The sequence below is a fragment of the Procambarus clarkii genome, chromosome 49, assembly GCF_040958095.1.
Source record: "Procambarus clarkii isolate CNS0578487 chromosome 49, FALCON_Pclarkii_2.0, whole genome shotgun sequence".
Classification (NCBI taxonomy): domain Eukaryota; kingdom Metazoa; phylum Arthropoda; class Malacostraca; order Decapoda; family Cambaridae; genus Procambarus; species Procambarus clarkii.
In genome coordinates, this window is record NC_091198.1 from 20,283,510 (window position 1) to 20,299,882 (window position 16,373).

A 16,373-nucleotide genomic window follows, 5' to 3' on the forward strand; every position below is an offset into this window, starting at 1 on the left:
AACCTCTCCTTCCAAGTGATATATAGTCGTAATAGCTTATCACTTTCCCCTCATAAGTCCTTCCCCTCCTCCCTCCCACCTAATACCCCCCATCTCCCAAGATGGGTGGTCATACTACTAGTCTGAGACTAGTATTACTAGTTATACTACTAGTATGAGAAGCTATAACTACTAGGCTGTACTAGCAAATATCACGGTGACAAGACACACAAATGGAGATATCTTAACAATATCTGTGAGTGGAATTATCTCTAAGTTTCAGCATTTACCTATTCGAATTGGTTCATTAACGACAGGACATTGACTAACGGTGTGTTCAAGCCGTTGTCGACAAAGCTTGCATTGTTAATGGTGGGATGGTTCGTTACCTGGTAACGGATCATCAGAAACGGTATCAATTATATTTCGTCGATATTAGTTTTTTTTTATTATTATTTTTCTACCACAGACGTGGCCGGACATTTACAGTGCTAACCAGTATATATATATATATATATATATATATATATATATATATATTTTCTTCTGTCCTTCATGGACAGGGTTAGAGATCAGGGGCCAGATTCATGAAGCAGTTTCGTATGCACTTACGAACCTGGGGCCAGATTCACGAAGCAGTTACGCCATCACTTACGAACCTGAGGGCCAGATTCACGAAGCAGTTACGAGAGTACTTACAAACGTGTACATCTTTTCTCAGTCTTTGACGGCTTTGGTTACATTTATTAAACAGTTTACAAGCATGAAAACTTGCCAATCAACTGTTGTTATTGTTATAAACAGCCTCCTGGTGCTTCGGAGCTCATTAACTGTTTAATAATTGTAAACAAAGCCGCCAAAGATCGAGGAAAGGTGTACAGGTTCGTAAGTGCTTGCGTAACTGCTTCGTGAATCTGGCCCCAGGTTCGTAAGTGCTTACGAAACTGCTTCGTGAATCTGGCCGCAGGTTCGTAGGTGCTGGCGTAACTGCTTCGTGAATGTGGCCCTTGTTATAGACAGAATTGACAAGGCCTCGACCAGGCCTCCACCCCCAGGAAGCAGCCCGTGACAGCTGACTAACACCCAGGTACCTATTTTACTGCTAGGTAATAGGGGCATAGGGTGAAAGAAACTCTGCCCATTATTTCTCACCGGCGCCTGGGATCGAACCCAGGACCACAAGATCACAAGTCCGGCGTGCTGCCCGCTCGGCCGACCGGCTCCCTTTTATATTACCTCATTACTTCAGAATCACCATCACTGTGGACCACAAAATCTCTCGAGAATCCCAATATATACAAATGTTAATACAGGTTCCATTCACGTTGGTTGAGTGGGGCTCGAACCCTGGACCCATGTGTGTGAGCGCGAAGCTGGCCGAAGATTGTGTTAATCCAAGTATTTAAGGTACTTCATGGCGTTGTATTTTAAGATCTTTAATAAGTAGTACGCAGCATCGGCCTGGTATCCGCTCTGGCGAAGCCCAACACGAAAAGTTAAAACTGTTGAGATTGGCACTAGATTAGCTGCAGAATTTAGAGTTGTTATCTAAAAAAGACAATTTAAGGGAACTTTAATCTTACAAACTTAGGGAAGCGAATTAACAGATGGGGATATGATCGCTACATTCGAGATACTGAGGGAAATACGCAAGGCGGAGTGACAGCATGTTTATTTGGAGATAAAAGTCTGGCGTAGATGGTAGATAGAAGCGTAGATGAGACTAAGGAACGTACAGAAATGTTCTTACCCGGTCCGGGTGTTCAACAAGTGGATCACACTGAAGGAAAAAGTTGTGAAAGCCACCTCCATCCACAACTTTATAGACTCGACAAAGAATTAAAGTGTCAGGAACGATCAGTTATAAAGCAACAGGTACAACAAGGCTGGTAGGCGGGGTATTAGGAGCTAGAGCTCCCCCCATTAGTCAACTGGTAGGTAAGTACCATTATTTTAGCACAGCTACCACCACCACCACTACCTACCACCACCACCACCTACCACCACCACCACCATCACCACCACCAGCATGAACCACACCCAACACACCACTGAGCCAAAGAATCAGTTACCCCATCACTGGGTGTCTGTGAAGGCTAGCCAGGGTCCTATGGAACATTATCTTGCTCCTCACAGGACCAGTGGTGTCTAGGACCAGTGTTGTCTAGGACCTGTGTTGTCTAGGACCAGTGGTATCTAGGACCAGTGTTGTCTAGGACCTCTGTTGTCTAGGACCAGTGTTGTCTAGGACCAGTGTTGTCTAGGACCTGTGTTGTCTAGGACCAGTGGTATCTAGGACCAGTGTTGTCTAGGACCTCTGTTGTCTAGGACCAGTGTTGTCTAGGACCAGTGTTGTCTAGGACCTCTGTTGTCTAGGACCAGTGTTGTCTAGGACCTGTGTTGTCTAGGACCAGCCGCGCCCTTTATCTCACAAATTTGAGACGTCACACCAAAGGTATACACAAAAATATATTCCTCGTCTAACACTACAATTTATTCTCGGCTAACTGCAGCATCAGCATATTTGCACACGTTGCAAAGTTCACTCGGTGAGTTGAAATGGAGATTGATCTGAACTGCAGATCTAAATAAACTAGAACATGTGGAATGATAAAGAAATGCAGTTGGACGTAGAGACATGTCCACTCAAGTCTGAGCAAAGGCTTATATGATCGGTGTATCGGGTTAAGGAGAGAGATTATTGGTGAATCAAGTGGTGGAATAGTTATTGGTGAATTATTGGTGAATCAAGTGGTGGAATAGTTATTGGTGAATTATTGGTGAATCAAGTGGTGGAATAGTTATTGGTGAATTATTGGTGAATCAAGTGGTGGAAGAGGGGTTTGGGGTTGATAACCCGTCCCTGGGACGGGTTATCAACCCGTCTGGGACCGGAGGGAATGACAGGGAAGTGACAGCATGTACGTCCGTCTTGTGAGCCCTTATCACTTGATACGGAAGGCGCCATGATGGACCAAAACCTCGTCACTTTCATTTCATACGTCGAGTTAGTTCGCTTCGGCCCCGGTTTTGTGAGCCTTCGACGCAACAAAAGACCTAAAGACCAATATACCAGTATGTCAGCGCACGAAACAAGACAAATAGGTTACAGTCATTGCTGTACCAGACACACGAGGCTCCCCATACGAGGACTTCGACACAGCCAATAGGCTTACAGGTTTATTACAGTCTCCCCTAGCATATCATAACAAACAAGATTCTCATTCAACCCGTCCTCTTAAAAAGAACGTCACTTTTGGCTGGTATGCGCGATATGGCTAAATTTGGACGTAATTTGAAATGAAATCCACTCACAAAAGTGACGTTCTGTTCCGTTTTCTATTTGAGCCGTCCGGCGTACGCGCAGAGGCTATAAGAGGACACTTTAAATTAACGTTTTTCATAACGTTTTGAAACTTTATGAGAATTTCCTGCCCACCTAACCTATCAGAGGACCCTTAACTTACTGTTGTTGAAAAAAAAAATCCCAAATTTATTTTCATATTTTTTTCAATTTCAAATTACGTCCAAATTCGGCCATACTGGTAAACGGCCAAAAGCGACGTTCTTTTTAAGAGGACAGGTTGTCTCATTTGACACCTGTGGTCAGCTACACTAGCTATAAGCGTTCGAACACGTAGTCGCAGCCAGAGACTTGTATAAACACACACACGTTTATTTATCTTTGAGCGTTTAAAGGCGTCGTTTTTAAAGTTGAGAAGATTATGAGTCCTCGATCTATGGATTTGAACACGTAATCGCAATTATTGTTCAGACACAAATGATGTTTTTCTGAACGGGGGTTATGAGGGCCGGTGTTCATTCTATGGACATTCCCCCCCTCACAGTTGTAAATGGGGCCTTCCACTCCCCCCCCTCACAGTGGTAAATGGGGGCCTTCCACTCCCCCCCTCACAGTGGTAAATGGGGCCTTCCACTCCCCCCCCCCTCACAGTGGTAAAGGGGGACCTCCCCCCCTCACATTAATAAGGGGGGCAACGCCGGAACTGCAGATGCACTGATAAACGGGTGTTGACTTCACACACACCGTGGAATGTGCCACACACACACACACGTCCTCGCGGCCGAGCTGACAACGCACAGGGTTCATAGTCCAGTGTGGAACATCGCTATGCCCGAGAACTGGTCAGAGTCCATCCCAGGACTGTGGGACGGGTGGGAGGGTGTAAGGGAAGGACGCCGGGGACGTGTGAAGGGTGAGACGGAAGGGGTCGAGTATGAGGTGCGGTGTTGACAGCTATAAAGAGCTTCACGGTGGAGGAGGTACCTTCAGTAAGTGTCTAGCTGTGGGAGAGTGTACACACGCACGCTCGTCCTCCCTCATTCCAGTGCCAAACCCGCCACCCGGAGTGCCTTAAACCCCCTCCCCTCCCCCCCATCACCCCCATGCAACCTGACCCCTCCCTCCATTGCAAGTGCTCGACTGTTTCAGAGAAGTGTTGCGAGTTGTGTCGTTCTGTGTTGAATGCTGTTGCAGTGTTGCCCGTCGGTCAGCAACCATCGATGGCTTAGTGGGTGTGGAAGATCGAGCTGTATCACCCCCAGGGTTCGACAAGCGTTCGAAACACCCGTCCCATCCACTCATTGTTCGAAAAATATCACCCAGTGTTTGCCAAAGCTGCCACTAAGTGTTCGAGAATTGACATGAAGTGTTCGGTGTTCACCTGAACATTGAACAGTTGAGGAATGAGAAAAACGTGACTTAGTGCGTCGTTTTGAAGCCGTTCGTGTTGCGTTTTCGTGACTTAAGTGTGTGTGGAGTGCCTCGAGGGCGTGACACAGCCTGGCACTGTGTGTGTGTTCCCCTATGGCAACACATGCCATGGTAGGATAGGTCAGGGGTGCCATATAGTGCCTATAACGTGGCCCCCAACACTATGTCTATATTGACTGAACGTCGTGGCCTAATGACCTCACAGAGTGGTGACCAACCAGGCCGTTGATTCGAACTCATTTTGGAAATCATTGCGAGTTGCGAAACTTGGTTGAAATGGGTCGAGGAAGAAGAGTGTATTCCGGTGTTATAGACCAGGGGTTCGAACGAGGCTCGCTGGCACGCTGGTATCCAAGGTGACTCGCTGACGTAGGCGCCGAAGTGTGTGTGTGTGACTTCAGAAGGTCGGGCTATCCACCATGGGTGCCAGAAACACCACACCTGTTATTGAAATTGGAAGACCAAGGTAAATCTTGCTCCAGATTGTCTTTATTGGTCTCTTTGGCAAGTCTGCTTGAAGACAGGAGAGTGAGATATTGCTAATGTTTCATTGCAACAGGTGGAGATCATTTTTGGGTTTAGGTTATTTTATTATGTAGAGGAATAACCATCCATTGGTTGGGGGTGGTGGTAGACCCTCCACCACCATCCATTGGTTAGGGGTGGTGATAGACCCACCACCACTATCCATTGGTTGGGGGTTGTTGTAGACCCACCACCACTATCCATTGGTTGGGGGTGGTTGTAGACCCTCCACCCACTGGTTGGGGGTGGTTGTAGACCATCCACCACCATCCATTGGTTGGGGGTGGTTGTAGACCCTCCACCACCATCCATTGGTTGGGGGTGGTGGTAGACCCTCCACCACCATCCATTGGTTGGGGGTGGTGGTAGACCCTCCACCACCACCCACTGGATGAGGGTAGTGGTTTAACAACCACCTCAAACTGTATACTCACTGCCTCATACTGTGAGTATACCCCACCGTCGACAGTACACCTACTAGTATGTTTGCGTGTATACTGTATACACCCCTCTGTCCTCACCTGTAACAGGAGTTACCCTTGCTGGTATACTGATACATACACTGTGCTCTCTGCTGACCACCACAGTCTTCTAAACCACACTGCTCTTACACCTGGAGAGTTAACCCCAAAGGCTAACACACACACACAAGCTGAATGGAGCATTTATAGCACTCACCTTTTTAATAATTAATTGACAATTGTTTAAGTCGTATATACCAGTTGGTTCTTGACGTCAGAGAGATGTAGAGGTGATGATTAATACATCAGGTGTTGATCAATACATCATCAGATGATAAGGTGTAAGAGGGATGAATAGGGGTGTATAAAGTGGTATAAGTTATCGTTTTAATGCTCTCTTTGCCTCTGTTCATTCTCCTTCACCTGTTCTCCTGGCATAGTTATGTCCCTGAACATTCAGTGTTATGAATAACATGCTTCCTCGTGCCTTGTGTCGCTCCGCACTTGAGAATGCACCATGTGGGCTCGAAACGTTGAGTAGAATGATAATAAGTACGATATATTATACAGTTAATTGTTGATCCTTTTGGTTAGTCTTGAGCAAATATGACATTTGGAGACATTCTCTGCCAGTAAAAGCAAGATGCGGGTGTGTAAGTGTATGGTGAGGCTCTCCCAGGTGTGTAAGTGTATGGTGAGGGTCTCTCAGGCGTGTAGGTGTATGGTGAGGCTCTCCCAGGTGTGTAAGTGTATGGTGAGGGGTCTCTCAGGCGTGTAGGTGTATGGTGAGGCTCTCCCAGGTGTGTAAGTGTATGGTGAGGGGTCTCCCAGGTGTGTAAGTGTATGGTGAGGCTCTCCCAGGTGTGTAAGTGTATGGTGAGGGGTCTCCCAGGTGTGTAAGTGTATGGTGAGGCTCTCCCAGGTGTGTAAGTGTATGGTGAGGCTCTCCCAGGTGTGTAAGTGTATGGTGAGGCTCTCCCAGGTGTGTAAGTGTATGGTGAGAGTCTCCCAGGTGTGTAAGTGTATGGTGAGGCTCTCCCAGGTGTGTAAGTGTATGGTGAGGGTCTCTCAGATGTGTGAGTGTATGGTGAAGCTCTCCCAGGTGTGTATGTGTATGGTGAGGATCTCCCAGGTGTGTAAGTGTATGGTAGAGATTTTCCAGGTGTGTAAGTGTATGGTGAAGGTCTCTCAGGTTCGTAAGTGTATAGTGAGAGGTCTCCCAGGTGTGTAAATGTATAGTGAGAGGTCTCCCAGGTGTGTAAATGTATAGTGAGAGTCTCCCAGGTGTGTAAATGTATAGTGAGGCTCTCTCAGGTGTGTAAGTGTATAGTGAGTCTCTCAGGTGTGTATAAATGCACATCTTGCCATTTCTCCCCATTTTATCCTTCTCTTTTTAAAGTCTTTGATAGTCTTTTGTCTTCCTGAGTGGCTTCTCACTGCTCTTGACTTCCCACAGTGAGTAAGTTGGCTTCTTCTTTTACTTCTCACTAATCTTAAGTTTCTTCCTCTTATCTCTCCTCTCTTCCGGTCTTCCATTTTAATTTTGAATTTTTCTCTTGTTTTTGTATTCCTCACTACATGCCTCCTTGTTGTATTAATACAAAATACAAGCCTTGTTGTATTGCTACGAAATACAAGCCTATTTTTAGTTATACATGCTTTCATCTAGGCTGTTGTGGCATGCTGCGTGCTGTAGGCAGGCTGTGGGAGAAGAAAGAGAGAGAGAGAAAGAGTGAGAGAGAGAGAGAGAGAGAGAGAGAGAGAGAGAGAGAGAGAGAGAGAGAGAGAGAGAGAGAGAGAGAGAGAGAGAGAGAGAGAGAGAGAGAGAAATAATGAGAGAAAGTTAGACAGATGAATGAATATGTGTACACATACACACACACACACACACACACACACACACACACACACACACACACACACACACACACACACACACACACAATTTCAATTTCAATTTCACACACACACACACACACACACACACACACACACACACACACACACACAGGGGGCCTACGAGGGGGCCTCGTAGCCTGGTGGATAGCGCGCAGGACTCGTAATTCTGTGGCGCGGGTTCGATTCCCGCACGAGGCAGAAACGAATGGGCAAAGTTTCTTTCGCCCTGAATGCCCCTGTTACCTAGCAGTAAATAGGTACCTGGGAGTTAGTCAGCTATCACGGGCTGCTTCCTGGGGTGTGTGTGTGTGTGGTGTGGGGAAAAAAGTAGTTAGTAAACAGTTGATTGACAGTTGAAAGGCGGGCCGAAAGAGTAAAGCTCAACCCCCGCAAAACACAACTAGTAAACACACACACACACACACACACACACACACACACACACACACACACACACACACACACACACACACACACACACACACACACATATACAAACACACACACACACACACACACACACACACACACACACACACACACACACACACACACACAGGTAGAGATGAATGGGTAACCAGTGACTTAAGGGTGACCATTACTCACCAGCTGACTGGAGTGTCAATATTGATCTCGTGGAGTGTTGATTATTGAAGTTTGAGTGTGAGCCGCAAGGTGGCGCCCTCTATTATGGGTAGGAGCTACTAACTACCCGGGGGCCTGACGGCTGAGTGGACAACACTCAGGATTCGTAGGCCTTGAGGTTCCGGGTTCGATCCCCTTTTGAGGCCGAAACAAATGGGCAGAGTTTCCTTCACCCTGATGCCCCTTGTTCACCTACCAGTAAATAGGTACCTGGGAGTTAGACAGCTGCTACGGGCTGCTTCCTGGGGGTGTGTAACAAAAAGGAGGCCTGGTCGAGGACCGGACCGCAGGGACGCTAAGCCCCGAAATCACCTCAAAATAACCCCCTCCATGTGTACCCCATAACACGTCCGTGTGTGTGTGTGTGTGTGTGTGTGTGTGTGTGTGTGTGTGTGTGTGTGTGTGTGTGTGTGTGTGTGTGTGTGTGTGTGTGTGTGTGTGTGTGTCCATGTACGGCTTGATCCTCTACATCCCTTAATCCATAAATTAAATTGCAAGAACAATTATGCAATTGCAAACCCCCCATAATAGTCCAATTATCCAGTACCTCGTTACAGCCGAGGACTGTACAATATCCTGGTGGATAATGACCAGGTATAGTGGATAATGACCAGGTATAGTGGATAATGACCAGGATATAGTGGATAATGACCAGGATATAGGGTAATATTAACCAGGATATAGGGTAATATTCAGGCTCCCTTCAAAGAGGTGCAGCGCTCTATATATCAGGTCCCTGAGGAAGCCTCCGCGCTAAACGAAGCCCAGATTAGCATCTTTGGATATAATTTTTTCAAGCTACGACCTCTACCTACTCCGCCGGAGCCGGTCGGCCGAGCGGACAGCACGCGGGACTTGTGATCCTGTGGTCCTGGGTTCGATCCCAGGCGCCGGCGAGAAACAATGGTCAGAGCTACCGAGCAGTAAAATAGGTATCTGGGTGTTAGTCAGCTGTCATGGGCTGCTTCCTGGGGGGTGGAGGCCTGGTCGAGGACCGGGCCGCGGGGACACTAATGCCCCGAAATCATCTCAAGATAACCTCAAGAAGATACTCGTCTCGGCCCCATAAATCAATTCCATGGACTGATAATAAATGATAATAAATGATAAAATGATTTTATGATAATAAAATGCCCGAAACGCTATGCGTACTAGTGGCTTTAGGTATTGTATGTACTATCTCTATCTTTAAATCCATCATTATGTAACTCAATGGAGGCGAGGAGTCACAATAACGTGGCTGAAGTATGTTGACCAGACCACACACTAGAAGGTGAAGGGACGACGACGTTTCAGTCCGTCCTGGACCATTCTCACAATCGACTTGAGAATGGTCCAGGACGGACCGAAACGTCGTCGTCCCTTCACCTTCTAGTGTGTGGTCTGGTTAACTCAATGGATGTACCTTTGCCTGAATAAAAAATCTAAATCAAAATCTAAAAATGATAGAATAAGAGTCGCTGTGTTGAAATAAGGGTCTTAAGGCCTGGTTGATACCTGGTTGATACCTGGTTGATACCTGGTTGATACCTGGTTGATACCTGGTTGATACCTGGTTGATACCTGGTTGATACCTGATTGATACCTGGTTGATACCTGGTTGATACCTGGTTGATACCTGGTTGATACCTGGTTGATACCTGGTTGATACCTGATTGATACCTGGTTGATACCTGATTGATACCTGGTTGATACCTGGTTGATACCTGGTTGATACCTGATTGATACCTGGTTGATACCTGATTGATACCTGATTGATACCTGTTTGATACCTGATTGATACCTGATTGATACCTGGTTGATACCTGATTGATACCTGGTTGATACCTGATTGATACCTGGTTGATACCTGGTTGATACCTGATTGATACCTGGTTGATACCTGATTGATACCTGGTTGATACCTGGTTGATACCTGATTGATACCTGGTTGATACCTGGTTGATACCTGGTTGATACCTGATTGATACCTGGTTGATACCTGGTTGATACCTGGTTGATACCTGGTTGATACCTGGTTGATACCTGATTGATACCTGGTTGATACCTGGTTGATGGGGTTCTGGGAGTTCTTCTACTCACCAAGCCCGGCCCGAGGCCAGACTTGACTTGTGAGAGTTTGGTCCACCAGGCTGTTGCTTGGAGCGGCCCGCAGGCCCACATACCCACCACAGCCCGGTTGGTCCGGCACTCCTTGGAGGAAACAATCTAGTTTCCTCTTGAAGTTGTCCACGGTTGCAGGCGATGAGTCACAATAACGTGGCTTAAGTATGTTGACCAGACCACACACTAGAAATTGAAGGGACGACGACGTTTCGGTCCGTCCTGGACCATTCTCAAGTCGATTCTCAATCGACTTGAGAATGGTCCAGGACGGACCGAAACGTCGTTGTCCACGGTTATTCCTGTACCAGGACGATAGTCTTTGGTGTGTGGTGTTAATCGATCTTATAATCCTCTTACTCTTATAAGAATTAAGACCAGATGCTCGACACTGCTATCTCAGCTATGTGAATACATTACGACCTATTCCACCCCCTCATTTCCTTCCTCCCTATCCCCCCCCCCACACACTCCTTCCCCCTACCTCTTATCCATCCTTGCCCAATCACTCCCTCCCCACGTCATTTCAACCTAAAAAGTTGTTCCCAAAGTGCAAATGTGTCATCTGAACATGTTTGAAAAATATCTGAAATCACTTGTATTTACACGAATAGTAAAATCTATGGACTCGGGGCTGAACATTTCACATGTATAATGAGACTAGCCGTTAGCATCTGACCTCCGACCTCGAACAGACAGGTAACAGACCAACACCCTGTTTAATAGACAGATTGACGGGACCCAGCTGGGAGTCGTATATATAGCATGAAACACAAGACCGTTCTACGAACCCTGGAATAAAGAGAGGTCATCTTGTTGACACTCGTTCCAATTAGCCACCGGGGTGGGGGGGGGGCTGACTTGGCCCACATATGGCAAGCCAAGCCTACATATAAGTGTTGTCAGACCCGCATGTGGTTTTCCATATCTGCATGTGTGGTTTGGCGCCCATACGGGTGACCTGACTTACATATGGACAGTATAATGACACACTCGCAATTACCTTTGTCCTAATTAACAAGCAAATGTAATTATATGATTATTTAATGCCTGAGTGAAGGACAAGAGGGTCCCTGAGGTCCCTGAGGTCCCCTGGTTGTCAGGGGCCCTACACCTGAGTGATGGGACAGAGAGAGAGAGAGAGAGAGAGAGAGAGAGAGAGAGAGAGAGAGAGAGAGAGAGAGAGAGAGAGAGAGAGAGAGAGAGAGAGAGAGAGAGAGAGAGAGAGAGGGGGGGGGGGAGGGAGAGAGGGTGAAATAGAACAGAGAGACACAGAAGAAACTAAATTAATAAAAATCAAAGAAATGGACAAGGAGATACGAAGAACACACACAAGTTCTAAACGTTAATTATTTGAGCGTTTTCATGTACATTTCGAACCCATCTTCACAGAAGAGTTGATGACGCTTGCACGAAAGCGCTTAAAACATTTACATTTCCCCCTTGTCTCGCGGGAACGCTTATTAAAATATTCATTACTTGTGGGACTCTATGACTGACACACACACACACACACACACACACACACACACACACACACACACACACACACACACACACACATACGTGTATTTCCTCACATCAAACTCAAAATAATGAGAAGAAATTCCTGGTAAACTTTTATATGAGTGAGTGAGCAGAACCTTGCACTTAGGAATTTTTTAAATATACAACACTGAGGGCAAGTTGGCAGCACTCACGAATGAGGGTTGAGCACGTACAATGAAATCACATTAACCTCATGTATCAAAGAGAATATCAGTAGGAGTCACGAGGAAGTTGCATTGCTTTGGACCATGGAGTGGTGAAGTGGTCTAGAGCGTCGACTTGGGAGTACCAAGTATACGGGTTCGAATCCTGTTCGTGGATCCTACTGATTTCCTCAGGGGAGAACAGCAATTAACGCAAGGGAGGTTTAACAGCACTTTGCTGCTCTCTCTACTTAGGGCTCGACACTCTCGTGAGTTGTGTGTGGGTGTTGGGGCTGTGTGGGTGTGGGTGTTGAGGCTGGGTGGGTGTTGGGGCTGTGTGGGTGTTGGGGCTGTGTGGGTGTGGGTGTTGAGGCTGGGTGGGTGTGGGTGTTGGGGGCTGTGTGGGAGCTGTGTGGGTGTGGGTGTTGGGGGCTGTAGCAGGTGTGCTCGTAGGGAGAAATATACGTCCTGGCAACTCAGTCCTTCAGCAATATTTACGTCCCGGCAACTCGTCCATCGACATGGCAAGGTGGCGAATGGGGAAATTAATCATTTCCTGGAATATACATATTGTGTGTATATATATAGACAAGTTAGGGCAAAACCACATATCAGAGAATATATAAATCGAGACGTATACCCAGCTTCTCGTTGTATATACACTGAGAGTAACTTTAATCCTGGATTATGTTCAGGATTAAAGTATGCTTCCTGATTGGTCAGCTGCTGCTGTTGCCATAATAACCCCTTCAGAGATTGACAGTCGTTCAGCCCAACACCAAACAGACCTCACCCCCTCACCCCCACCCCCCCTCATAATAACCTCATCCACACTGTCAAATGTAGGCTTGTACCCCCACAGATATATATCAGTAGGGCCTATTAATACGCTTGACTAATAAGCTCTGATCTGATGATAAATTATCGTACGTGAAGGGTGCAATATTGACATGACGTAGTGGGATAAATTATCGTACGTGAAGGGTGCAATATTGACATGACATAGTGGAATAAATTATCGTACGTGAAGGGTGCAATGTTGATGTGACGCGTTTGGGTCACAATATTGACCTATCCGGGGTCACTACTGACTTGTCCGGGGTCACTACTGACGTGTTGGGACTCTGCTGTCGTATTGGTTTGTCAACCAGTCCCAGGCTCGTTAAAGCAGCGGCCGTCGGCCAACATGCATTCATTAAATTGTGTATTTTATTTATATATTAAGGTTATTATATATTAAAGTTCTGTGTATAGTTACGTGTAGGTGAAGTGAGGTGCTTAGGTTCTGTTGGCGATTGTTTGTATTTGTAGTCTTTTAGGGAAGCATTTACAGCGTTGCGATTCGAACAGAGGACGTCAATGAAGCACCTGTTCGAGAAGTGTTCGAATGGCATCAATTGCGAGTCGTGTGTAAACCATTTTTCAATCATAAACAGATGGTTTGGCAGCTGAATAAACGATCATTTGGCCTTTATTGATGAGGCCGGTGGGGGGGGGGGGGTAGGGTTCAATTCCTTCTCATCTTAAAGCTGTATTTTTAAAAGATTCAAAGACCTTTATAGCAGTTCAAAAATATACAAAGTTTTCCCAATTAACAAACATGACAATATTTATATGTTCACTTATTTTAACTGAAGTGGATTTGTAAAATTTGGATCCTGAACACTATTTTGGATAAACGAGAAAACAAAAGTGCAGTGATATATGATTTTGTTGATATATCAATGTTAAGATATATTCTGCTTTTGAATATTGTTATCCCTTGATTGATTCCTGTTATTCCTATTATTTTGATTGATGGTTATTTACATAATGTTGCATGAAGGATGTGTATGGTACGCAGCAGGAGGTGAGAATACAGTCTGTATTTCCCGACTGTACAGCCACACTTAGGCTCTGGCAAAGTAAGTTGACAGCTCTGTGGTTCCTTTGTTGTTTCGATGAGCCTAGAACCCAAATCCTTGAGAAAGGGTTTGACACTTATCTCAGATGCCAAAGATCTATGAATCAATTTTAACCCCCCCCCCCTTCCCTGTATACCAGTAAGGTTTACCAGTATCCCTTGTAACAGGGATTATACGTTTCCTGTTTCCTCGCGCGTGGGAGTTCCATGTCTTGGTTGTAGTGTTATATATGTTGTTATTGTTGATATTAAGTAGTGTTGTGTTCGCAGGCGGAACTCCTACGACCTCGGGGTGGGCCGGAGCCGCAAGGTGGGCAGCTTGCCTTCTCCGTCTTCCCGGTCACTACCCAGCGAGGTGCTCCGCTCCACCGGGGTGCCCAAGGGTGAGTATTGCATGCCATGAGTGAGTGGCGGTCCCCCGTGAGTGACTCGCTGAGTAACGCTTCCCGTGATTGACGCATTCCCAAGAGTACTGCTTCTTTTGAGTGGGTAATGCGTCCCAAATAAGTGGGATGCGTCTCGATTTGTTACAACGTCGAATAAAACACGTATTAAATTTCCCGAAGTTAACCTGCGGCCGAGGAGCCGCGAACAGAAAACGGGACAGCGGTCAGTTTTGCGGGTAGCTATGGTTTATAGTACACTGTATTTTGACGTTTGGGATACGTCAAAATACGATGTATATTTCGAGAGAAGGGTTAGATTACCTGTATGACTATATATCACTATATAGGACAGACGAAGGGGTAGGATAGGATGACTGGGGACAAACTATTAACCATATGATACACAGAAAATACAATCTATACACTAGCACTCGATACACAACCTGAACCACTCTCCATCAAGTTAATAAACTGAAGCACGGAAATTGAGTAAATTGCACGATTGCATAAGAACATAATTTACATTGCAGCAGGCTTATTAACCCATATGAGGCAAATGCTGTTGATATCCAACCAAACTCATTCATATATATCTAACCCACAAACAACAAATGACCAATCCTATCTTCCCATATAAGATGTCGTAAATGATATCTTAATAAACATGGGCCTCTTCAGAAATTATATACACGTCCTTAAAAACTTATGTCTTATAGTTGAAGCCAATGATACTGAAAATCGTATCCAAAGATACTGAAAACGGGTTTGATTAGTCCTTAGAGTTACCTGCTTGATGGGGTTCTGGGAGTTGCAGGCGATGAGTCACAATAACGTGGCTGAAGTATGTTGACCAGACCACAATCGACTTGAGAATGGTCCAGGACGGACCGAAACGTCGTCGTCCCTTCAATTTCTGGGAGTTGTTCTACTCCCCAGTAGAAGAACTGGTCTTCTTCTACTGATCTTGGGCAGTAGTATTTCCTATTGGTTTAAATACTTAGCAACTACTATGATTTATTTAGAGCTGAAGCCTATGTATATGGACAGCACAAACCACAAACCAGACTGTGCGACTCAGTGGTGACACCTCCTCACTGTATATATTAATTTCTCACTGCATATATTATTATTATATGTACGACGTGCTATGCTACGGTAAACTTCCAAAAAACAAAGTTTGAGACCAACAGAATCAATATTCTTAAACTCTTCATCCAAGAATTCTGGATTAACAACCCGAAGAGCTCATAGGTACATAGAGGGAAAAATGTATTATTTCACATTGTATCTATGGCCTGAAAAATAATGAACATAAAATAAATTATTCGTAGGCTTTCTATAAACTTTAGTGAAAAAAAATCATCCCTATGAATAAGTATATCAAAGAATGGTAAACATTTATCAAATTCAAATCTCGATAGTGAATTTTATAGAGGTGACTTGATCGTTAATTTTAGCGAAAATTAGCCTAGATTAGGTTAGATTGGGGGATTTATTTTCGTTTTTCCTTCCCTTATTTTAAAATTTATTGTTTTCAGATTTGTCTTGTTTGTTATTTTTTGTACCAAACCAAAAACTAATCAATTTACATAGCCTAAATAGGCTACATATTAATTAAATGTAGTTACAGTATATCACAAAGATTTGGCTATTATGGCTTCAGGTGTGTGGAAAGTGTGGCCACAATAAGTTATCCAACACACCTCTGGGGCTGGGAGACCATTTCTGACTGTTGTCTTGTGTTGCAGGTGTGGTGGCAGGTGTGGGCAACAGGGCACGAAACACCCCGGGCACTGAGAGAGAGTTCCACACCTTTAGTTACGAGAGTGACTTCGAGACCGATGAGGAGGTGAGACAATTAGAGCGGATACAAAGTCATATCGTACACATGACGATTCGCCAATGGAATTTTTTGAAGCCTACCTAAATTAACCTAGCTCAACCCAACTCAAGAAACCTAACTCAACTCAACCTAACCTAACCCAACCCAACCGAGCAAAATACAGCCTAACCTAAGCTAATACATCCTGCATAGCAATGTACATG

General features: G+C 45.3%; 1 protein-coding gene across 4 annotated transcripts in view; it reads left to right on the forward strand.

Annotated features, from left to right (window-relative positions):
• The window catches only part of LOC123763322 (TOG array regulator of axonemal microtubules protein 1), a 113,150-nt gene that overhangs the window by 70,542 nt on the left and 26,235 nt on the right, over positions 1 to 16,373 (forward strand). For all 4 annotated transcript variants that reach the window (XM_069303113.1, XM_069303116.1, XM_069303114.1 and 1 more), the window contains 2 exons: positions 14,212 to 14,324; positions 16,076 to 16,176. In XM_069303113.1, the coding sequence (XP_069159214.1) occupies positions 14,212 to 14,324; positions 16,076 to 16,176 (214 nt within the window). The remainder of the gene's footprint in view (positions 1 to 14,211; positions 14,325 to 16,075; positions 16,177 to 16,373) is intronic.